Source organism: Eurytemora carolleeae, unplaced genomic scaffold (assembly GCF_000591075.1).
Source record: "Eurytemora carolleeae unplaced genomic scaffold, Eaff_2.0 scaffold343, whole genome shotgun sequence".
Lineage (NCBI taxonomy): Eukaryota > Metazoa > Arthropoda > Copepoda > Calanoida > Temoridae > Eurytemora > Eurytemora carolleeae.
In genome coordinates, this window is record NW_019396238.1 from 211,710 (window position 1) to 236,740 (window position 25,031).

General features: G+C 33.6%; 2 protein-coding genes across 3 annotated transcripts; both read left to right on the plus strand.

Annotated features, from left to right (window-relative positions):
- Positions 1–2: 2 nt before the first annotated feature.
- On the plus strand, positions 3–13,533 carry LOC111699037 (uncharacterized). 2 transcript variants are annotated; one of them, XM_023469580.1, is made up of 20 exons: positions 3–1,535; positions 1,632–2,168; positions 2,506–2,576; positions 2,693–2,784; positions 3,162–3,236; positions 3,701–3,917; positions 4,513–4,628; positions 5,616–5,723; positions 6,315–6,491; positions 6,887–6,956; positions 7,130–7,227; positions 7,893–8,079; positions 8,928–9,047; positions 9,175–9,290; positions 9,388–9,685; positions 9,903–9,976; positions 10,141–10,224; positions 10,409–10,516; positions 11,095–11,162; positions 13,301–13,533. In XM_023469580.1, exons 1-20 carry the CDS (start codon positions 812–814, stop codon positions 13,507–13,509), a joined length of 3,549 nt encoding a protein of 1,182 aa, XP_023325348.1. In that variant the 5' UTR covers positions 3–811; the 3' UTR covers positions 13,510–13,533. The 2 variants fall into 2 exon arrangements, with proteins under 2 accessions (XP_023325348.1, XP_023325347.1); XM_023469579.1 differs by having other exon boundaries at positions 3–157; positions 324–2,168.
- Positions 13,525–25,030, plus strand: LOC111699036 (uncharacterized). The gene is made up of 14 exons (XM_023469578.1): positions 13,525–13,616; positions 13,925–14,612; positions 14,923–15,958; positions 16,118–16,207; positions 17,010–17,069; positions 17,396–17,504; positions 17,774–19,164; positions 19,816–19,917; positions 20,707–20,800; positions 21,564–21,656; positions 22,212–22,303; positions 22,605–22,720; positions 22,838–24,411; positions 24,674–25,030. The coding sequence occupies exons 3-14, from the start codon at positions 14,949–14,951 to the stop codon at positions 24,809–24,811; spliced, it is 4,869 nt and encodes a 1,622-aa protein (XP_023325346.1). The 5' UTR covers positions 13,525–13,616; positions 13,925–14,612; positions 14,923–14,948; the 3' UTR covers positions 24,812–25,030.
- The last annotated feature ends 1 nt before the right edge of the window (position 25,031 follows it).

Genomic DNA, 25,031 nt, shown 5'->3' on the forward strand with positions numbered 1-25,031 from the left:
AGTTCTTTTAGCATTGAATTATTTTTTTTTTGAATTAACAACAAACTGTGCTTGAGTAATTATTCTTCCGTTTCTACAATATTGAGTGTAGACTCATTAAATTAACTTGTTACCATTGTTAAAAGACCTGCGTGAAAACTATGCCAAATTAACCAAGGTTTATACAATATTGTGAACTAGTAAATGCCTTAGATAGTTTTGTTGATCATGTCAACCAGTGCTTACCCTTTGTTTAAATCGGTGTTTCCACCGACAGGGTGTTCCTAAAAAATGTTCCTTAATCTGGATTTATTTTCGGAACACCCTATTACATTTTTTACAAGTAACATAACATAGCCTTGCATTTCCTAATATTTTTACCATGTTTCTGATCTGATCTTGAAACTTTTAAGATACTCTTAGATCCTAGATCTCTAATCTTAGTATTTAACCTCTTTAAACTGCCTTTAATAGATTAGTGTTGATGATATAATTAAATTAAACTGAATACTCCATACGCAACTTCGCAAGGAGGCATTGAACTACGGAGAAGAAACGTGTTTGTTGTAATTCAAAAACATTAAGGAAACCTGGTTTTCTTGCGTGCTTAGGAATATGGAGCCTTGTTTACAATTTTTGTTATTGTTTTTTTAAAACAAGTTACTGAGCTGTCACTGTATTTGTAAACAAACCCCCTTCTCCGTAGTTCTACTCTGATTGCTCGTTATGTATCATTAGCTTTAAATCATCTTGTGACGTCAAGTCTTGTCTTCTATAATCCTATGCATTTCAGACTGCTATGCCGTGGTAGCAGGTCCTTGGGAGGGTTAACATGAACTTTCATGGACTCTTCGGGGCCATGATGGGGGACAGGGCCGTGGGATACGGATATATAAATCCGTATGATCAACCCTCTTACTCAAACCCGGGCCTTCATCACAACCCACAGCTGATGCAGGCTCAGAATAATCACCAGATTCAGCATGAGGAGCTGATAAAACCTGACCCATATTCTGTTATCAGTCACTCCCGGAATATGGAGTTCTTTAACCCAGAGCTCTATAATCAACAGGCTAGATCAGTTCATCAGTCTCAACTAGGATATGATGTTTATAAATACAAGGAGAAACCAGTTCTTGATATGCGGGTTCATGCTCGTACTTATGAAGAGGTTCATCAAAGAGTTCATGATGATTATCGACCGAGGGTTCATGAAGAGATTAATCAGCAAATTCATCAAGATCCTCAGGTTCATGAAGATTTTCACTCTCGGGTTCATAAACAACCACATGAAGAAGTACTTAAACAAAAGCATGAGGGAATTCTTGATGTAGTCGATGAACGAGTTCATCCCCGACTTAATACCTTTGTCAAGTATGAACAACATAATCCTAAGAAGTATGAGAGACATGATCATGAGAAGTATGAGATACAAGATAATGAGAAATATGAAAGACAAGATCATGTGAAGTATGAGTTACAAAATAATGAAAAGTATGAGAGACATGATCCTGAGAAGTATGAGAGACATGATCATGATAAGTATGAGAGACAAGATCATGTGAACTATGAGAGACATGATCCTGAGAAGTATGAAAGACATGATCCTGAGAAGTATGAGAGACATGATCATGATAAGTATGAGAGACAAGATCATGTGAAGTATGAGAGACATGATCCTGAGAAGTATGAAAGACGAGATAATGAAAAGTATGAAAGACAAGATCTCCAGAAGTATGAGATACAAGATCACGTGAAGTATGAGAGACAAGATAATGTGAAGTATGAGATACAAGATAATAAGAAGTATGAAAGACAAGATAATGAGAAGTATGAGATACAAGATCATGAGAAGTATGAAAGACAAGACCATGAGAAGTATGAAAGGCATCCTCCTGACAATTATGAAAGACATGATGATGAAAAGTATGAAAGAAACGATTCTGTTTCTGGTCTTGATCCCATGATCCAAAAACAGCATAACACCCATGGACAGTTCCCGTTATTTTTCCCGCATTTTCTTCAGAATATCCGTCCCCCTGGACCTGAACAGGTGTTTAACAGTCCAGTACACACAGCCCCCCTGGAGAAAGAGAAATCAATGAGTCCTACCTCTGATATTAAATCTAGTGAGCAAAGAACGCCTGGAATACAGAAGACGACGAGAAAGAAAAACGAAGACTTGCAAGGTAAAATTATAAGGTCTCATGTCTATCATTTTTATAGATATATAGTATATATCTATATACTTAAAGTTGTAATCTTTGTTTGTCTGACTGTTTGTTTGTTTGTCCGATCATAACTCAGGAACCCATGGACACATTTGCAATAATTTTTTATTGGGAACATATCTTTTCAATTTTTTATTGGGGACTTCGGTAGTACCACGGGAACGTTCTAATCTTGGTTTTGAGAATCCAAGTTGACTGGGTCTACTTTTAAAGGAAAAAAAGCTACAACGGTGGGAATAACTATGACCCTGGACAACGCTGGGTTCCCAAGCTAGTTTCTAATATGTTTTTGTAGATGCAGACGATGAATTTTCTCTAGAAGATGATGCAATTTTAGATACTGAAGATGTTCCTGATCATGAAAAGGTAATCAATGGTTACAATTTCAAATCAACATTAAAGACCCGGGGAAGCTGACGGTATGTTAATGAAACAAAATTAAAGACGACATTTGGTTTTCTAATTTTATCTTCCTTCTGCAGGTGTTCACTGAGAGAATTGAAGAGATGTGTCAGTGCCTTTGTAAAATCTGTAATACTACAATGAAATTCAGATCACTTAGAGAACATGTTAGGTAAATACCAAAAATAGAGTGGGGGGGGGGGGGCTCTATAGATACCTAGGGAGAGGGAGTGGGTTTGTGCACACATTTTAATGTGAAGATCGAACATAACAATCATTACAAATATTGTAGGGCATAGTTTGTGGAATTTGTAGTAAATACTAAAAACCCAGTCACAGTTATGAACAAACCTTTCCCCCTCTCAACCTTGAGTCTTCTCTCATTGGAGAAACGTAAACTAGAGAGAGGAAATAGAAGACATTTTAGTTTTACAATTAAAGAATTTGTCAGATTTGAAATAAAATAATTCAGAAAGCACATTTGTATATGAAAATTAGGTTAAAGTAGGGGGATGTTAAAAATATCTTTGATGAAAACTTATTGTCTAGGTTTCAGCACAGCATGAATATTCAGATGTATAAAGAGAAACATGGTAATATCTACACTAGGTTAACATATCACAGGTAAAGGAAAATCCACATATTTTTATTGATTTAAAGGGACTGTAAACGTCATTTTAAGTGTATAGCATGTCCGATAGACAACGCATCAACGATCAAGAATGCATGCATGTAGATATCGATTTGGCCTTCTTTTGAAAATTGATTATTTGATCAGATGTGATCGAACATACCATCCGAAAATTGATTATTTGATCAGATGTGATCGAACATACCATCCAAAAAACTGATTATTTGATCAGATGTGATCGAACATACCATCCGAAAATTGATTATTTGATCAGATGTGATCGAACATACCATCCGAAAAATTGATTATTTGATCAGATGTGATGGAACATACCATCCGAAAAATTGATAGTCACTTAAAACTAAGACAGACTTAGTTTCGAACTTATATATTTACCACATTTTCACAAATGCGATAACGATAGATTTTAAAATTTTTTATTCCTCCGTCTATTTAGATGCAAGATGTGCGATAAAGTGATCAAGGCAAGTTATGATTTCCTCAACAACCACGTGTCCAAGGTTCACAAGATGTCATTTGCGCAATACCGGACAAAATTCGAGATCTTCAAGGGTCGGAGTAAGAAGATCTTCAAGAGGAAGAACGGAGGGATGGTGAAGGTGTTTACAGATAGAGTTGAAGAAATGTGCCTTTGTAAATGTGCTTTGTGTGAGGTAAGTTCTAAATTATGTTCTTTGTTGGTTACTTCTGATGGGGGCTCGGGGCCTTGATTTCTACGTTGTTTGTTGACATTTTATTATTATCATTATTATTATTACAATAAACAAAAATGAGGATAAGACGCATATTTTACCGTTTAAACAGAAGGCCAGGGCTGAAAAACCAGGAATGGGGAGGACTTGAAACTCCGATCCACAACTGGAGCCTTTGGCCATCCCTACAACTTATGATTTGATTTGATTTGATTTGATTTGATTTGATTACAGAATAGGTTTATAAGTTTTAAATTGTTGGAGAGCTCAATGTGGAGAAATGGATCCTAATTCAGCTTATGATTTGTTTATTCTAGTTACTAAAAAAATACTCAACAAATTTTCTTTAAATTTGCTAGTTGACTAATAATTAAATGTGTTTTTTTAACGACCTCTCATAAATGGAAGTTCGACAAGTTTTTTAATAATTATTTTTTTGTTTTCTTTTCATCCGAATTCGTGTGCAATTTTATGACTCACACTTTGATCAATGAATAAAAAGGATCTTAAAGCCGTCTCTTAATCACCGTTTGGAAATAATGTACTGTATGTTTAGCTTGAGCTTGAACCCTACAATATGAGGCACCATGTTAAATCTAAACATAAGATTGCGCTGGATGAGTATAGAGATACATATGGAGAAATTGAATTCACAAGAGAAACTTTTCACAGGTGAGAGAACTGGAATCATACAGTGGGGCCCTTATAACTGCGAAATAGGAAGACGACATTTAAGCAATCCTATATTTGTTTTTTGATGTTTCAGCACTCTACACAATTGTTGTGTTTCATGTTTATTGCTCATTAAGCTATTCAAAATTATAAATTGAGTCTTAAAGTCGTCTTCTTAGTTCGCATTTTTATGGGTTCCATTGTATTTAAAGAATGATGACAATTAACGTGATGTGACAATATGATCCTATTCAATAAGTTTATGCTCCCCAGTTGAATCATCTTTTAATAGTGCTTTCTATCTTTTTTACTTCCTTTTTTGGCTCTTGACATCAATTTTCTTTCCATGAACAACTTCCACATTTCGTCCCCTTTTAATAATTTGCATCTTTATTTATATTTGAAAAACGCAGAAGTGAAGAAAAGAATTTATGAGATATTAATGAATTTAAAGGGTCAGAATACGTAATCTCCTTGTATAGAGTGTCTTGTCTAATTAACAACGGTTCCCTTAAAAGCTTCGTCTGATCATGATGGAATCAGATATCCATCATTTTCTCTTTTAAAATTTTTAATTTTCATTGGTTGTTTCTCTCTTAATAATCTTGCGCATTCCTGTTTTAAGAAAATGGAGGAAATTTTCAGAATTAAACACTTTTTAATATAGAAAACGACAATTTCTTCCACTTTTATTGATTAAAGAAAGGTTTAAAGGATACCGGTGAATCGGACATGACTTCTTCATTTAAAGGGTGAATTGAAATATTTATTCAGGATTTTGAAAGCAGATAAAGCATTGGTTTTCAATTTAACAAAATGCAGAAATAATTGAAATAAATGAAAAAGTAAAATAAATTAAAAATAAAATAAATTAAAAATGAAAGAAATAGTAAAAGAAAAAAAAAGGAAAGAAAAAAGAAGGGAAAAATAGAAAGAAAAAAAAATAAAAGAAAAAATGAATGGAATAAAAGAAATATTTTCTATCAGATGTAAACTGTGCCAGAAGGAGATTCTATTTGAATACCAGAAACTGAGCAGCCATCTGTACTCGGGACATTCACTGGGCATTTCTAAATATATAAATCTGTTTCTTAGGAAAGCATTTATAATAAACAAATTTTTTAATTTTCTTATGTTTTGTTTTAATTAAAAAGACTTTTGTTTAGACCATTCAATTTTAAATTTCAATAAGGAATATTGCAATTTTAACCATTATCCATGTATTTTCTCAATCTCTTTCTCCACCCCAAAGGTTTGCACAGACTTTTCCCTATTTAAGCCGACCTACTCAACTTAGAAATTTAAACCAGACCAAGAACATTACCGTGGTTCTACCAAGTTCTCGAATCAGAATTTGAGGCAAATCAGTCCAGGGAGTCATATGATATGACATCCAAACAGATAAAAATGATTACTACTTTATAAAAAGATACACTAGCTTGGGAACCCAGCTTTGTCTTGAAACAAAACTTTTTCTAAATTAGTAAAAACAGATATATTTACACTAGCGTGTAACCAAAATTTGCCTATATTTTTTATTTTAAATTTTAAACAAACCCACTACCCAGTTCTCAAATCAAAATTTGAGGCAAATCAGTCCAGTGGTTCATGAGTTATGATCGGAAATCAAAACAAACAAACTGACTAACAAAATCCTTCTTCTGAATAAATGTTTAAATGATCTAGTTCAAGTGATAACTCTACAGAGAATGAGAATACCGAAATCTCTAGTGAACATGAGTGTAGGATCTGCTGCGTCTCCTTCCCCTCCAACAAGTTCCGCTACCACCTTCAGAGCGAGCACTCGCTCAACACACGCAAATACGAGGAGACCTTCGGACACATCAACGACTTTCAGTACAGGTACAGTGAGACCTATAAAACTTATCTACGCGATTTGATTTCATTTTTGACTTTTGATCAGACCCATCTCACTAAATCAGATGTATTCCAAGCAACTGTTGAAATCAAAATCTTAAAATGAATGATTAAATATCGCCTTCCTATTCCAAAGTTTTATGGCTTTTACTGTAATTTTGTGATTGGAAAAAAAATTTCTACACTCTAAATGGGGGCATTTTGAAAATATCTGCAGAGACTAAATTATTTATTCTTCTCAATAAACTAATTAATTGTTCCACATATTCATTGCTTTTTTATTGGAAAAGTTTTATCTCACTCTAAACCCTGACAATGATCTTCAGATTAAGTTGATCTGAAGTTAGATGAGTTTGTTTGTAGCAATATCTATTATTCAGGAGTTCAGACGATGTCGGGGACATGTGTTCTTTTAAATGTAAAATCTGCGATATTGTTCTGCAGGCACAGGTTGGCAACATTTATTTTAAAAACCTTTTTTTATAATTTTAAACAAATCAAATTAAGATTTTGCAGAATTTTAAGTTTGTAGATTTTTAAAATTTCTTATTGAAGCATTAAAAAAATTCTAATCACCTTGAGGCCCCACAGATAGTCCAAATGTACAAAGTTTTTTTTTCAAGGATTTTTCTGTTCACTTGAGTACAGAGCATAGTCTGAATTTAAAAGCGTACAGAGGAGAGCATGGGAAGTTAACCTTCGAGAATAAAACATTTCATAGGTAAACAATATTCAGGGTTTTAGGTGTTTAAATTTTACATACATTTTACTTAATATTGGTTTTATTTTCACAAATCTTTCAAAATTAAGGTAAAGCATTATATTTCAAAAGTTTTGAAGAATTATTTAAAAAGGTCTGTTAACTTATTTTAGATGATTCTCCATTTAAAGAGTCTGGAGTCTGACTCTGTTTCAAAATTCTACCACCTTTGTCTCAGCAAAAATAATGGAAATGTCCATTTTTTGCGGATTTATGCAGCAGAGACATGAAAATCTACTAAATTACTTTCTATTTAAGATAAAAGTGCAGGTGTTTTCCACATAGTTAACAGTTAACATAGTTAACAGTTAACATAGTAAACAGTTAACATAGTAAACAGTTAACATAGTAAACAGTTAACATAGTAAACAGTTAACATAGTAAACAGTTTAACAGTTAACATAGTTAACAGTTAACATAGTTAACAGTTAACATAGTTAACAGTTAACATAGTTAACAGTTAACATAGTTAATAACATAGTTAACAGTTAACATAGTTAACAGTTAACATAGTTAACAGTTAACCAATTAAGTGTTTAAATGGCATTTCTTTGATTTTGAAAGGAACAGAGTGTTACTTAAAATTACTTCAACGGTTCCTTTTAAGGGAAATTTTTGTATTTCAGATGCAAGGAATGTGAGAAAGATATTCTGTTTACAATCGCTGCCATTAAACGCCATCTGGAGACGAAGCACTCGATGACGTTGAAGAAGTACAAGATGAAGTACAATATCTTCACCGAGCTTAAGGATAAGGTCTCCTCCGTCCTCGTCAAACAAACAGGGAAATATCAGGACAAGAATAACGTCGAGGTAATAGATTTTATCAATTTTATAATTGTGGAATTCTCGTCGGAACACAACTCTTTAAATTGTTACAATATTCCAAGTACACACTTAAAATCATTGTTGCAATCTCCTCAGTGCACAATTCTAATTGTAAACTCCTCAGCTATTGTTATTTTTATTATGTTGCAATCTCCGAAGTGCACATTTCTAACCATTGTTGCAATCTTTTCAGAACACAATTCTAATAACTGTTGCAATCTCCTTTGTGCACACTTAAAATCATTGTTGCAATCTACTCAGTACACAATTCTAATAATTTTTGCAATCTCCTTTGTGCACACTTAAAATCATAGTTGCAATCTACTCAGTACACAATTCTAATCATTGTTGCAATCTCCTAAGTACACAATTCTAATCATTATTGCAATCTCCTCAGTAAACAACTCTAATTATTGTTACAATCTCCTCAGTAATCAATTCTAATAATTGTTTTTATCTCCTCAGAACACATTTATAATTATTGTTGCAATCTCTGCAGTACACAATTCTATTCATTGTTGCAATCTCCTCAGTACACAATTATAAATTGCTGCAATCTCCTCTGAACACAATTCTAATTATTGTTCCAATCTCCTCAGTACACAATTCTAATGATTGTTTTAATCTCAACAGTACACAATTATAATCATTGTTGCAATCTCCTCAGAACACAATTCTAATCATTGTTGCAATCTCCTCAGTACACAATTCTAACTATTGATGCAATCTCCTTAGAACAGAACATAACTTTAATCATTGTTGCTATCTCCTAAATAGGTTTGTATGTGATGTATGTATGTATATGTACATTGTACTTATACTTCTTATTTCAGAGGTTTCTACTGAAACTGAAGGAGGAAGGAAGTGGGGAAGAACTCCTGAAAGCCCCTGAAGGAGCAATCTTCGCAAACTCTATTGCGGAAATGTGCAAATACTCCTGTTTAATGTGCAAGGTTAGGATTAGTAATTTATTTCTAAGTATCGGACTTAATACTATGAGAAAGAGTTCAACTAGTTTAACTTTTACTAATTCATTAGTTCCGACCTCTGATGTGTTAAGTTATCTGCTCTTATGTCCAGGAAGAGTTGACCCTGTTGGCGATAAAGAAACATTTACCTAAAGAGCATGGGTTGAGTTTACAGAAGTACATAAGACAGTTTGGAGTACTGCAACCTGTACAACTGGTCTACCATAGGTATATTTACAATAATGTTTAGTTTATAATATGGTATTTTTTCCTTTGCCTTAAATTGGAAAAAGTTAATGTTTTGATTAAAGTTGTACTCATTCAGATGCAAGGTGTGTTCTAGCGAGCTTATATTTAATCGAGAGGATGTGACCGGTCATTTAAAACGGGCACACTCCCTTACCTACGGTCAATACAAGTCTTTCTTCAACGGATTCTCAGATGTGATCACCGCTAAACCGGAACTACCCTTGCCGCGACGGTCTCGGCGCAACAACAGCCTGTCGGCGGATCTTGAACCAGAGATATTTACTTCGGACGCCAGAATACCGGTTTGTCAGTATGCATGCAAGGAATGCAATTCAGTATTCAACAGACGCCAGCTTATCAAACATGTTATCAAGGTAAGAATACCTTGTTGGTTATTGGTTATGACCGATTTACCTCAAATTTTGATTGATGAACCACAGGAATGTTTGTAGCTTGTTTAAAAAATTCTAAGTTTGAAGTTAGTCTACCATTCCTACGCACCAACTCAATTTTAAACATGTTTCCATACAAAGCTGGGTTTCCAAGCTAGTTCCTTAAATAATAGAATTAAAATAATTGTAATTATTCTAGGTACACAAGCTTACCTACAAGGATTACAGGAGTAAACACGGGTCAGATACACCATTGGTCAAGATCTATCATAGGTTAGCCCATACAGACATAAAGATTGAGACTCTAATGACGACCTGAAATTCTTTGAAAATACCGATTTTTAAATCGTTAAATGCCATGAAAAATCATAATTAACTGAATTGGCTTGAACAGAAACTGATGTAAAATTAAATAGATTCATTTTTCAATTTTTTAGTTGCAAAATCTGTAGCACGCGTCTGTTAGCTTGCTATGACACCCTCAAAAGTCATGCGAGGGACAAACATAATATTACGTTCAGGTAGGTCATCAAGTAATCAACATAGTTCAAGTAATACGATTACATTACACAGACTAGACTTTACTGTAAAATTAACTTTACGCAGCTAGTTATGGACGTAGCTTACATACATATTGGGTGCTGGGTAGCCTTTGATCATTAGGAGGAAATGGATCTAAGTGTATTATTAAATTTTCTTGTATAGGGAGTATAGAGGAGTATGTGAAGAACTACTGAACACTGAGTTTAAAAGTGAAGATATTTTGGATAATCCTGTTCTAGCCTCAGCTCTCAATATTAAGATGGAACCAGGGTAAATATTAAAAATAATATATAAATACTAGGCTTTTATAACTAGTGGCTTTGCGCCTTTTTTGTATTAATATTTTTGGGTTTTAAAAAGAAAGTTCCTATCCACCATATTTCTTCTTAGAGTTTTCCATTTTCATGAATTTATTTCCAGTGGTAAAAAATTATTGGAGGCAAAATTCTTGAGTTCTAACCAATGTGCAATTTGCATGTGACGTCATAAAAAAAATCCTGCTCAATTGGTCTTTTTTTTATAAAAATCAGAAAGCGGGCAATCAGCAGACAAATTATTTAAAGATTTAATAGTTACGTAAATTTGACAATGATTTAAGGCTCACTACATGTATTTATATAGAAAACAGTTATCTCTGTTTTTACGTCCAATCATAACTTTCAAAGTCCTTGATCGATTTGCATTACATTTTGATCGAGTTCGCAATCTATGTAGTATATATAAAATGTTCGTTGGTAGGTCCGATCAAATTTGTAGTTTAATTGGCCGACTTAAATAAGTGTGCATTTACAGGCAAAGCTGGGTCCCCAAGCTAATTATTATGAAGATATCAACTTGGGTCTTTTTAGGTATGGAAGTAGTGCAGCCATGGAAACTGATACGGGAATAAAGAGTGAAAACCAGGATTCAAGAACAGGTAGGATTTATCTGAAAACGACAATTTGGTATTATTTAATAAAACTATTATGATGAGTAGATTAAGATGAAAAGTAAGAAAAATAATATGGAGGATATGGCTGTGTCCGTGTTAAACTTCTTGTTATTGAAATTTTAACAGTTGCTAATAAACATTAATAACTAAAATTCCACCTTAATAATAAAATTGGAATATGAAAGTAATTGATCATTAATTAATTGATTATTATTTACCAACCGCTTATTTTAATTAATCAAATATTTTAAAAAGTAAATTGTCCTTTCCTTCCAAGACATTGATAAAACGCCTTAAGTTCTCTTATTCAAAATGTTTCAAACCCGTTAATTGGACCTATTCAGCTTTAATTGGGACCTTTTAAGCTTTTATTGGGACCTTTTAAGCTTTTATTGGGACCTTTTAAGCTTTTATTGGGACCTTTTAAGCTTTAATCGGCCACTTAATGCTTTTATTGGGGCCTTTTAAGCTTTTATTGGGACCTTTTAAGCTTTTATTGGGGCCTTTTAAGCTTTTATTGGGACCTTATAAGCTTTTATTGGGGCCTTTTAAGCTTTAATTGGGACCTTTTAAGCTTTAATCGGCCACTTAATGCTTTTATTGGGACCTTAAAGCTTTTATTGTACAATGTAGAGTAAAGTGCGCCTTGATAATAATTTTTAGCATAGAAATTTTTCATTTTAAATAACACCCATTAACAGAATTACAGCATTACTGGCTAAATTTTTACAGTTAATTCATTTAAGTAATAAGGAACCCATATTTATTGGTAAAAATCGTTTTTGCCAACTTGAATTTTGCGATTTATTAGAGTTTTAATCTAAAATTGCCATGTGCTCAATTATGAAAATTGTGCAAGTAACTGTAATAATCTGTGCGCATATATGATAAAATATCTTTTATCAATAACTGAATAATAACAATACAAAATGTTAATAGATACAAAATTAAAGACAACGCTGATTTGCGAAAATATTACAAAATAACTTTGTTAAATAAAGTTCAAAGATGAAAAGATATGTCAGTCCAAATTATTTAGCAAAAAGCTGAAACTAAAATAATAATTCAAAAATTCATAATGTATCCATTTCTCCCTTGGAAAAACGATTCTATCCCATAAAATATTTTTAAAATTTTTTATCAAATGGAAAAAAAACTTGTTTCAAAATAGGAACTTATTAAGAAATAAAATTTGCTGTACAATTTCTATTTTTATTATAGAAAATCATAAATCATAAATCAATTTAATGGGGAGGGAAGCTCATCTACAGCAGAGGAACCTCTCCGAGCTGGGCCAGCTCAGCTGGCCCTCTAGGCCGACCTCTTTTCCGTCCACAACCTCTTGCTTTGACACCTTGTAGTCTCTCCGCCTCTCCCTTTCCTTCTATAGGATAACTTCCCACTCTGCAGACTACACATATTCCATTGATTAGAACCTGCTGGAAGGTTATTGCCATTTTTCTTAATAGTAGCATTGCACATTTCATGCTAACTCGGTGATCCATTCATACTCTTAGCATTATTTGGGAGTCAAAATGAGGGATGTTAAGGTTTTGCATACTCCGAAAGAAGGCAGAGGGTTGCAGGGAGGGGGGGTTTCCTAGCATTCGTGTTATTTGGGAGTCATAATGAGGGATGTTAAGGTTTTGCATACTCCGAAAGAAGGCAGAGTTTTGCAGGGAGGGGTGGTTTCCTAGCATTCGTGTTTTTTGGGAGTCAAAATGAGGGATGTTAAGGTTTTGTTTGAAAAACGATAGTTTCGTTATGAAAATGACGGCGAAAAAGGAGACGAAACGAAAAACGATCGTTTTTTAAGAAGATCGTTTTTTAAAAATTGTCGTTTTAAAATGAGCGCTTTTAAAAATCATAGATCATTTTAATCACACTTAACAGTCATAAGGAAACAAATTATGAAGAAACAAAACTTTAAGAAATATACTATACATGATAACTCGTTTGTTGTCTAATTTGGATCAGTAGGTCATTGGGTAACGTGAACCTCAGTTTTATCATACGCGCATAAAAAAATTATTATAAAGGCGCACTTTCCTCTACAAAGAAACCTGTAGTGACGTTTTAATTTCGATTTTAATATTATTTCGTTGAGAACTTAATTTTTCTAGGTTCTGAATTTGATCATGATGATGTTGCGTATGCCATGTCTGTCGAGTATGAACTGGAGGAGGAGGAGAAGAGGAGCAGTTGTATCGGAAACAAACAGAGCTTAGATGAGGATGAGAACATGCATATTGAAGGAATGAAGGATGAAGATGAATCTATTCCGATGGATGATGAAAATGATAATCAAGATGATTTTTATGATCATCTTTGATGGTTAAGATGAGATGGAAACTTGGAGAAAGAAAAGGGTTTATTAAATTTTTAGATTAATTTAGGGACACAAATGCACACATGTTAATCGCTTTTTAATGTTGTAAGGTAGAACTGTACTGTACTTTACTGATCTGTTCTGAACTGCACTGTACTGCAGTACTGTACTGTATTGTACTGTACTGTACTGTACTTTACTGATCTGTTCTGAACTGCACTGTACTGCAGTACTGTACTGTACTGTACTGTACTGTACTGTACTGTACTGTACTGTACTGTACTGTACTGTACTGTACTGTACTGTACTGTACTGTACTGTACTGTACTGTACTGTACTGTACTGTACTGTACTGTACTGTACTGTACTGTACTGTACTGTACTTTACTGATCTGTTCTGAACTGCACTGTACTGCAGTGCCAACATATTTTCCGATCAATTTTTAGAACCAGAATTTTATTCCTATTTTTAATCCTTTTTTTAACCGTTCTTAATTAATATTTTTTCACTGATTTGGGTTTTCTGATTATATTACGATTCTGTTCAACTAAATTTTGTCAAATTATAAGATGCACACTAGTCATGAACAGTAGTTTTAATGAATTGTAGTCCTATTGATTATTCATTAGTTTCATCGCTACTGCCATGCCCTTCCCTTGGAGCCTAATAGTTTTGAAAATACTGTTATATTTTATAAAAATGTTTATGCAGTTCAGCAAATGTTAAAATCTAGTCTTCAGTCTATAGAAATTTTTCCAGATTTTTATTTTATTATATTTTAAGTTCCTAGCTATAACTTCTTAAATGTGCATTATGGATATTTTAACTCTTGTGATTATTTCCTTTGAATTCATATGATTTGTTTAAATTCTATCATTCTATTTGTACATACAATATGAATTATTATTTGCTATAGTTTTAGTCATATTTTAGCAATGTACATCTTGCTTTACACCAATCTTGTCATGTCAAATTATTCTTCAATTTGTTAATAATCTTGTCAAATCCGTGTCCTAGTAAATTTGCATCCAACTAACTGTTTTATATTTCTAGAAACAATGAACACCTTCATCAAGCTTTGCAAAAATATTTTTGGAAATCTCGGGTAAGATTTTTTAAAGTGAATATAATTAGGTATTCGGGCTCTTCGCGTCTTCTTATCTGAAACTCATTTTTCTTCGTACAAAAAGAAAACAATTCAAGAAAAGCAAATTTAAGATTTTTTTTTACTTGGCGGATTTAAAGAATTTGAAAATTTGAAATTATTAATTTTTGAAGTTTAGACCTGCAGTAAACCTTTACTTGGTTGATACATAGCAGGTTGTCATAGAGAATGCTCGATCAGTTCAGCTGTTTTAAAGTTTAATTGAAGAAAACAAACAGACAAACATAAATTAATATTTTCCATTGTTCAGGACTTACTAGAACTTTGAAGAACAATATGTTCCTACCTGCGGCCTCTGCACCCCACTATCATGCTAGGCCGGAAGATATCTCCAGTCTTAAGGACTGTTCAGAGAATCGAAGGTTTAACCTCGCGGCTAATCATGTGATACAAATCCCTCCCTCGCCTCCCAAATCCAACCATGTCTCCAGTATTAGACCAGACCAGGAGAATATTCCAACCTTGTCACCTAAACAGAAGAAAATATTTACCTCCTCGTGTAAAGAAATGCGAGAAGATACAACCGAGGAAGAATCTCGACCAAAAGTAATAAACCTTCTCCGTGCTCGTACAATCCAACCCACCTATGATAATACAAATAACATTCCATCCAGCATTATTAATGATCAAAATAAAGTAAAGAATGAACATGGTCTTCCATCAATTTATACGGAAAATATTTTAAATTGCAAAAAAGTGGATAACGTCCAACAGCTTCCTGATGTCGAACAACAGCTTGCTGATCATGAACAGCTTCTAGATCCTGAACAACAGCATAATAATGTTAAACAGCTTTACAATGTTGAAAAGCGTCCTGATTATGAACAACGGCTTCCTGATGTTAAACAGAAGCTTCTTGATGTTGAAGAGCAGGTTCCGTATGTTGAACATCAGCCTCAAAACGTCAAGCAACAGCTTCCTGGTGTTAATAAACAGCTTAATATTGTCGACAATAAGCTGACTCTTGTTGAAGAAACTCTTCTCAATGATTTAAAACAGCTTCAAGGTCATAGAAATCAAGGTCCTACAACTCAAGTCAATCTCTCAAATCGCAAATTGCAAGACGACATTGTCCCAAACATTGACTCTACAACAGAATCATCTATTAGTGTCGGAGATAAACAGTGGCAAGTTAATGTAAAGAATATTAACCTCTCAGTTGAAGAGCTGAAGAATCTGATTGACGATGAGAATAATTGTGAACGTTTCTACTCCAATGAATTTTTGGACCAATGCCTCCTTAAATGCTGGTTATGTGGGGAAGAGGAACCAAAGCACCAGTTTAGGTAGGGATTATAATTAGACATACAATTTGCATTAAGTTTGAAAATTCTCAGTTTTTTAATGAGTTTTTAAAACCCAAAAACTATCCATAATGGTACTTCTAAGTCCTAATATCTGGTGCTGGGATTTAGTGTAAAAAAACTATAAACTTTTAATTTTAGATCACACCTTAAGACAGTGCACTCTACATGGATTAAAGCATATAAATCATTATTTGGAGGACTAACATACAGTCGAATAGTTTTCCACAAGTAAGATTTTATTTTGTTAACTATTTTCAGATATGTATTATTAGTAAATAGCTATAGTGTCCATCGTTGCCCGTGGAATTTAAAAAAAATCAAATTTTGAAGAAAAAAATTTAGATTTTTGAAAAATGATAAAATTTGATTTAAAAAAACGATTTTTTAGCCTTTGTTACCCCGGGGTACTCTAATAATTTCAGCCCATTCGGTTCAGCCATACATTCGAACAAATATATATATATGAGCGAAGAGCTTTATTATAACAGGCCCCCTATACCCTGAGGCTAACATCTCATTATCTAATGGGGGTGCTGACGGGTCGGGTAACTCGTTTTACTTCTAAGCTCGCTTAGATGACAAATGAGACCCTTCGGTAAAAATGAATATAGATAAAAGGTCCCATATAGACCAGGGTAAGGGAGAGAGCTCACCTCCGTTTTCATTGTATTATAACCTAAAAGTCATGTTATTTTGTCTGTAAGTTGATTTCTAATAATATAATGAAAATGTCTTATATGAAGAAGGTTAGGGGATTTACTTAAAAAGAGTTTATTTTTGTTTGAAACATTTATTGTTAAGAATTTATATATTTGTGATTAGGACATAATGAAAGGTTACACCTGTGGTAATGTGGTATTGTTTAGATATGATCTATGTGGTGAAGATATAAGGAAAGGTTACACATGTGTTATATGGTATTGTTTAGACGTGTGGTGAAGATAGAATTAAAGATTATACATGTAGTAATGTGGTATTTTTTCGATATATCAAAGGTGACGATATAATGTGGTAATTTGGTATATTTTAGATGTGATCTATGTGGTGAAGATATACAGATGGAAAATAAATTTCTCAAAAATCACTTCAGGAACCGTTTGATCAAATAAACATATAATTCAACCAGAGAAACTTCTGTCGGGAATTTCGTAAAGAAACTAAGCACTCGCCACAAACTCGTATTTTTTAATCCTTAAATCTTTGAAACCTGATGTTGTAAACATTTGATATTTCTATCTTTGACTGCTATATCTGTTTGATTTGATAGTTTGAAAAATATAAGAAAAACAACATCATATTGCAAAGATAAAGGGTGTTGGAGATTAGAGTTTGTTGCAAGTGTTCAGTTCCTTTACAGCTTTACAGTTCCAACCCTGATTTCTTGAAGTTGATATTTGATTGTAATTGGTCTCCCAGGTTTCACGGGTTATCCTTCCATGATTACAGAACTAGGTTTCCAGGAGTTCCTGGATATACAGAGGAAGAACAAGCTTCTCAGCTTAAGGATGAACACTCGGTTAACCAGGTAAACGCAAGGGTTGATGTTATTGCCTAAAGGGGTCTAATTTTATCAGAAAAAATATTTCTTCTCCGTCCTCCTTTTTCAAGAAACTTTTTCCCCCACTTTTTTGGGTTGGGGATTGGAAAACACTGATTTAAGGGAAAAAAATGAAATGCTTGGTATCCTGAATCCTGATTCCTGAAAGTGAGAGAAATCAAAATTTCAGTTTTTCCACGCGAATCTTCGTAAGTCAATTTTCTCCGGGTGGGTTCTCAAGTCTTTATTACTTTTAGAATTCCACGATTGAAAGGTCGGAGATGCTACCACATCCTAATTTAGAGGACTCCAACAAAAAGCTAGAGAACGAGGATACAGCTAAGGATCTAGAATCTGTCTGCACCTCAGAGATTGCTCTTATCAAACCCATTTCAAAACTTGAAAATTCCTTGACAAGTCCCCACTCTGATGAAGGCAATGAGGATGAACAATCTAAGACTAGAGAGGACAGAAGGGAGAATAGAAGAATAAAAAAAACCTGCCTGGAAAAAGAAGAATTACCGTTCCACATGTTTAATAAGCATCTTCTAAACAAGCATGACCTGAAACTCCCAGAATATAGACGGCAGCATGGGATTCCCAAATTTGCAGAATGCATGTCAGAAAAGAAACAGGAAAAATGTAATGATGAAATTGCAGAATCGGAAAGAAATGTAGGAAATGAAGATGAAGGATCTACGATTAGAAAGGAGAAAAAGGAGAAGAAAAGAATGAAAACAACCTGCCTTGAATGCAAAGAAGCATTGCCATCCTACAAGCTGAATAAGCATCTTCAAACAAAGCATATGCTTAAACCTAGTGAATATAGACGGAAGCATGGGATTGCAAGCATTTCCCAATTTTCAGAATGTAAGTTAGGAAGGGAAAAGGAAAAATGTAATGAGGAAATCGCAGAAATCGCAGAAATCACAGAATCGGAAAGAAATGTAGAAAATGAAGATGAAGGATCTAAGAGGAGAGAGAATAGAAGAATGAAAATAACCTGCCTGGAATGCAAAGAAGCATTGCCATCCTCCAAGCTGAATAAGCATCTTCAAACAAAGCATATGCTTAAATCTAGAGAATATAGACGGAAGCATGGGATTGCAAGAAAATCAAAATCATCAGTATGCAAGTTAGGAAGGGAAAAGGAAAAATGTAATGAGGAAATCGCAAAAATCGCAGAATCGGAAAGTAATGTAGGAAATGAAGATGAAGGACCTAAGAGGAGAGAGAATAAAAGATTGAAAATAACCTGCCTGGAATACAAAGAAGCATTGCCATCCTCCAAGCTGAATAAACATCTTCAAACAAAGCATAATCTTAAACCTAGAGAATATAGACGGAAGCATGGGATTGCAAGAAAATCAAAATCATCAGTATGCAAGTTAGAAAAAGAATATACGGAACGAAATGAGGAAATCGCACAACTAAAACCAAATAAACTTAAGATTGATCTTAAACGTTTGAAAGTTACAATATCAGAAGACGTGGCACTCGTCAAAGCCCCTGTAGTTGTTCCGATTCTGAAAAGAAGTTCGACATCACCAAATCCCGATCTGATTGAAAATGGTGGCAAAAAGTTTTCTGATATTTTAGCAGACCAGTGCATTTTCCAATGTGAAGTTTGTCATCAGCATATGAATAGGTATATTTTTTTTTAAGTGTTATTAAATTGTAAAAAAAGTTAAAATGTTTAAATTTAAAGACTAGGCTACAAAAAAATGGATTAAACAAATGTCTTCTTTTTCCCAATGCTACATCAGCTAGACAACTACGAACTTTGTTGACCCCTCTCCCTTCATATTTCTTTTTAACCATGAAAGTAGTAAAAAGATAAAATGCGCCAAGGTCTGATTTTCTTGTGCTTAGGATCCATTTAATTTTGATGCGGATCCAGGCCATTTCTTTAAGATTTACTGAACTTTTTAACAAAAAATAATTTTTAAATTTTTTGTTTTATTTTTTTCGCTTGTTTTTATCCTAAAACTTGAGGAAATTTTTATAATCTCTCTTTTTCAGAAGTTCAGAATTGGGTTTTAAGAATAAAAAAGTTTTTTGTTGTTGCAGTTTTTGGTTGGTAATTGACCCCTTAGATCCAGATCCGTGGATCCGCATATTTTACCCCTTGGATCCAGGAAGCCAAATGGATTTTAGAGACCTACAAAGTACACACATCAAGCATTTGAGATAGACTTTGCTGGGTACCTTACATCAAGAAGTAACCTAAATCTTGTCACCTGAAACTAATGTGTAAAGAAAACAAACGCTCAATAAAAATTAAAATTTTGTTTTTCAGGAAGCAGTTAACTAAGCATGTTGTCAAGAAGCACCAAAAGACCTGGCAGAGTTACAAGGATGTATACGGGGATTTTAATCCAATCTCAGATGTTTTCTACAGGTAGGGATTACTGGGGTTTAATCCAATCTCAGATATGTACTTCAGGTAGGGATTACTGGGTTTTAATCAGGGATTACTGGGTTTTAATCCAATCTCAGACGTGTACTGCAGGTAGGGATTACTGGGTTTTAATCAGGGATTACTGGGTTTTAATCCAATCTCAGTTGTGTACTGCAGGTAGGGACTAGTGGATTTTAATCTAATCTCAGATGTGTACTACAGGTAGGGATTCGGGGATTTTAATCCAATCTTAGATGTGTACTGCAGGTAGGGATTAGGGGATTTTAATCCAATTTTAGATTTCTCCGAACTATTTAAGAATCGTGTTCCAAGGCAGAGGAATTTATCTAGAGCTTTTTGTGGCAGGTGAAAAACTATGTGGCAGATTTTATTGACAATTATAATGTTTGTGGCCCAGATTTTCTGCAGATTTTATGTGACTGACTGTACACTCAAATATTAATTATTGTCTTTCGCTTTACAAATCTGTATACTTGCTTTACCGTACAACAGTCTATGCACTAGCTTTACCGACCAACAATCTATGTACTCGCTTTACCGTACTACAATTTATGTAATCGCTTTAAGGTTCAATAATCTATGTACTCGTTTCACCTACAACAGTCTATGTACTCGCTATACCGTACAACAATCTATGTACTCGCTTTACCATACAACAATCAATCTATGTACTCTCTTTACCGTACAACAGTCTTTGTACTCGCTTTACCGTACAACCTTTTATGTACTCATTTTACCGCCAAAAATATGAAAGTACATTTTGTCAAGGTGTAAGTGTTGTCAGGCAGAGATGTTGTTTGTTTATGAGCTTGTACTAATGCACTGCAGAACTGTACATAAGATGAGCTTCCCGGATTACAGGGTAAGTTCATTTAACCCAATTTTAAGCACACGTGAAACATTTTTATTTCTACGGGATTAATCAATTAAACAATAATATTAGAAATAAATTTGAACATAACATACTGAACTAGTCCAGGTGACTGTTACATTAATATCTGTCCTTATGCGCTCATTTTTGAAGGGGCATTGACCTTTATTTCCACGGAATGATGGTTTTATCTTCTATTTATTTATTTATTTATTTATGGGATTATCGAATTACTTGAAAAATAATATGCTTTGATATTGTATAATCCCTATATCTTTGCAACCTGATGGTGTAAACCTGTGATATTTCAAGTTTACATTATATGATTATACAGAATGCAAAGTTTTAAATATCTAAGGCCTATGGCATTGGGTTTCAAATGCTTAGGCCTATGGAATTAGAAAATTAGAGTTAGTGGCAAACACTCGATTCATTTTTCCTGATTCCAATCTAGAAATTACATAAAGGCAACTTTTTGAAAATTTCACAAGTCGTACAATACTTTTTTTATACAATCTTTTTCATTTCTTAACTACTGAAATTCAGAGACAATGTTTTTTTAGGACATCTTGTAGAAAGTTTTATGTGAGTGCCTAAAGTATATTGAAATTTGTAGCAGAAATTCAATAGAATCAAGTGTGGACACTGGACAATGTTTAAAAGGATTTTAATTTAAGGTTTTTAAATACTTCCTCCCCCGATTTAAATAAAATATTATAATTTAAAAAAAATTAAATAAAAAATAAATGTTTAGACGAAATACTCTGCGTTCAGTGAAGATGTATCTCGAGTTTTCTCAAGAAATTGGTCGGATGCTTGCACGTGCCTGTGTCCCTTCTGTAGCAAGGTTAGAATTCACCTACTTAAAGGGACTGTAAGCGTTATTTCAAATGAGCCTCAATCCAAAAATCGTAATGTTCAATTTTCCACGGTACCCTTAAAAGCTTGGTCTGATCAAGTATAAATGAGATAACCATGTTTTTGTTTTTGTAAACTGTGCATTTTCATTTGTTGTTTCTCTGCAAAAGTGACCAGCGCATTTCTTGCTATGAGAAACAATTCCAATAATCTAAATTAAACTCTGACTCTTCCAAATTTTCGATTATGTCAATATCTCAAGGGCACCTTTGCTATCTTTTTCATGTGGGTCACTTGAAATTACGCTTACGCATTCCCTTTAAAGGAAACATAATTTCAAGTGACGTTTTATTTCCAGAGCTCCGATTTACAAAGGTTTCCTTTTAAGCTTGGAATGATCAAGACTAAATGAGAAAGATATCCATGTGGATTGTGGATATCGAGATAAATGCTTGATTATCTGCAGTTGAGTATTTAATACCCAGCACAAAAGTTCTCTGCTCTGAAAATATTTTAACTTTAACTAAAGAAATTTTAATTTAAGGTCTTTCCTCACGGACAACTCCTACATCATACGAAAAGTGTACATAAAAAGCGTCCAGGACCGTATCAATACGTAAAGAAGACTTATTATAGGTATATTTTCTAAAATATTTTTTAAATATTTGGTAGATGTATCAGTTATTTTATTAATATTTCATAGTTCGAGTGGAAGAATAAAAAGCAAATTACAAGAAAGTTAATCAAAATCAATATAACAAATCAAAAAAGAAATAAAAAAAGTTAGACAACACTGGGTTGATCGGAATGTAATGTTCGAACCGGTTCTGTCCACTTGTTGGACTGAGTCCTAGTCACTATTTACTTTTAGTAAATAGTGACTAATCTAACATTTTGATGTTCTCTTTTAAGAAGAAATTTTTATGTTCCTTTTTAGGTGTATAATATGTACCTCAGTTATACAACTTACAAAAAATGATATCCGTGATCATTTACGGACGATCCATGGGCTTACTTTGGAGGAGTACATGAAGTATCCAGGAGCCTTTGAAGGTAAATATTTCTCTACAAAGTTCCATTTTCAATTTAACAAAAAAATCCTCCCATAAAATTTCTGTAAAGTAAAATTAAGTTGTAAAACCCTTAAATTTAGAATTTTATGTGTCTAAGGTGGTTGCCTGGACGATACGGAAATAGGACACGACAGAGATGATATTAAAGAATTAGACAGTCCTGGGGTAGAAGAATCTCAAAAGGATCAAATAGAATCAATTATACAAGATACGGACAATAATTATCTTTGTGATTCAGGAGTTGATATGAAATATTTTGATAAAATATTGTCTGACCTTGGAGCCAAGAACAATGAGAATGATGTTAGGGAGCAAGAAGATTCTGAAGTTGATCATCAGAAAGATAAAAAAGAAAATAACACAACTAATGAACAGATGAATGGTGAACCAAGGAGAAATGAAAATCTGAACGAGAACAAAGAAGAGAACGGTTTAAATAATAAAGATAAAAATGCCAAAGATAGCAAAGTATCTAATGAAAAAGTTGAAAGGATCAATAAAAGTGAAGCTGATATTAAAAATGCTGATGAAGATGATAAAGAAGATGCTAATGATGATGAAAAACCTAGTGAAGTTTATAAAAAACTAAGCACGGATGATCAGAATCAGGAAAACGCAGGAACAAATTCCTTTGTAGAAGTTAAAGAGTTGTTAACAGAACTAGACAATGGAAATAATAGCATTGACGAGAGTGAATCAGAAAGTCAACTTACTGTTATAGAGTCTACAGACATTGAACTTATACAAGTAAGAAATCTTCAAGAATTTGGCCTTAATGTCAATGAGGTAGAGTGTACAGTACAATGTTATGAGGAGGAGGTGATGGATTGTGATCCAGAGAATAATTTTGAAGTAGTGATAGAACATTGTGCATTAGATGAAAAAGTCGTAGATCACGAAGCAGCTGAAGATCACAGAGCAGTGAAAGATCACAATTTAAGTGAAGATTATAAAGCAGTGAAAGATCACGAAACTGTGGAAGCAATGGAAGATCATCAAATAATGGAAGATCGCAAGGCAGTGGAGGATCCCAAGGCAATGGAGGGTCGAGAAGTATTGGGAAACAAAGAAAATTTCATAAAGTTTACTACTTCAGTAGTCCAGAAAGAACCAAACAAGAGAAAGAATGACTTCCACACTAAAATTCAGGCACACATTAAAAAAATAGAAAAAGAAATAAAAAATAGTTTTTTGTTAAATCTATCCCCTAAACAGAACTTACTGGCCGATGTAGAGAGAGAACAATTGCCTGCTTTTTCACAAGAAAAGTTTGTTCCTGACCGGCCAAAACGAAAAAGAAAAGCGCGTTACTACGCTGATTTTGTAGAAATTGGCGAATCCGACACTAATGAGGAAAATTGCATTAAACGAAAACGAAAAACTTCCGTAGTTTTGGAGATTTCACACCCCTCACCACCCATATCTGCTGCGGCAGCCAATATGACCGCTACGAGATATACTCAGCATATTTCTGGGTTAAGGACAGCTGGAGTGACTTCACCCGGCAATGTAGAAATTAACTCTTTAAATCATCTAGTTCCTGATTCGGTGAAGATTGAAACCCAAGAAGATAAAGTACCTAGTACCGAAACTAAAGCTGAGTTATCAGGAGATGTCGTCTTCCTATGCCCGTTCTTACTTGATGGATGCAAGACAGTGACGGATCTAAATGTATGTATTTCGTTCGATCTTATTATAAATTACTTAGCTTGGGACCTTTGCCCGAAAAATTAACCTACTAAAATTAGAAGTTCTAAACCAATCTAAGAACATTCCCCTGGTTCTACAAACTTTCTTGGTAAAAATTTGAGGCAAATCAGTTATGATCGACATAGGAACAAATAAACATGCAATATTCGGGAAATAAAATTTTATTCTTTATAATTTAGTGTTGTACCAACTATCATTGTTAACCTTTGAATATTATTTACAGGGATTACAGAGTGGAACTGCATCCCGCCATTGTATCTCCGTTCACAAAACAGTTCCCTACATGATGGCTAAGAAGAACATTACCTGGAAAAAAGTGGAAAAAACCTCTGTTGATTTTTCAATATTTGTTCCACTATAAAATATGTTAAATTTTTTGTTCAGAATTTTCTCGGAAATTTAAAATTTGTTTCAAACAAATCTAACTTTTCCATTCTATATACAACATACATGAATTTAAGCTGTTACCTTGTTTATAAGTGCCTGATTTGATACCTCATAGAAATCATATCTATATTAATCCATGAAAATTTCATATATATTTTTTAAAGTGTCATTTATATCTTTCTATTTTTTAGAAG

Coding starts and splice junctions, on each gene's coding strand:
- LOC111699037 (XM_023469579.1), top strand. CDS start 812: ATGAACTTTCATGGACTCTTCGGGGCCATGATGGGGGACAGGGCCGTG. Junction 2,577..2,692: donor ATGTTCCTGATCATGAAAAG/GTAATCAATGGT, acceptor TTCCTTCTGCAG/GTGTTCACTGAGAGAATTGA. Junction 9,686..9,902: donor TTATCAAACATGTTATCAAG/GTAAGAATACCT, acceptor TAATTATTCTAG/GTACACAAGCTTACCTACAA.
- LOC111699036 (XM_023469578.1), top strand. CDS start 14,949: ATGTTCCTACCTGCGGCCTCTGCACCCCACTATCATGCTAGGCCGGAA. Junction 15,959..16,117: donor GAACCAAAGCACCAGTTTAG/GTAGGGATTATA, acceptor TTTTAATTTTAG/ATCACACCTTAAGACAGTGC. Junction 19,918..20,706: donor ATCTCAGATGTTTTCTACAG/GTAGGGATTACT, acceptor CATTTTGTCAAG/GTGTAAGTGTTGTCAGGCAG.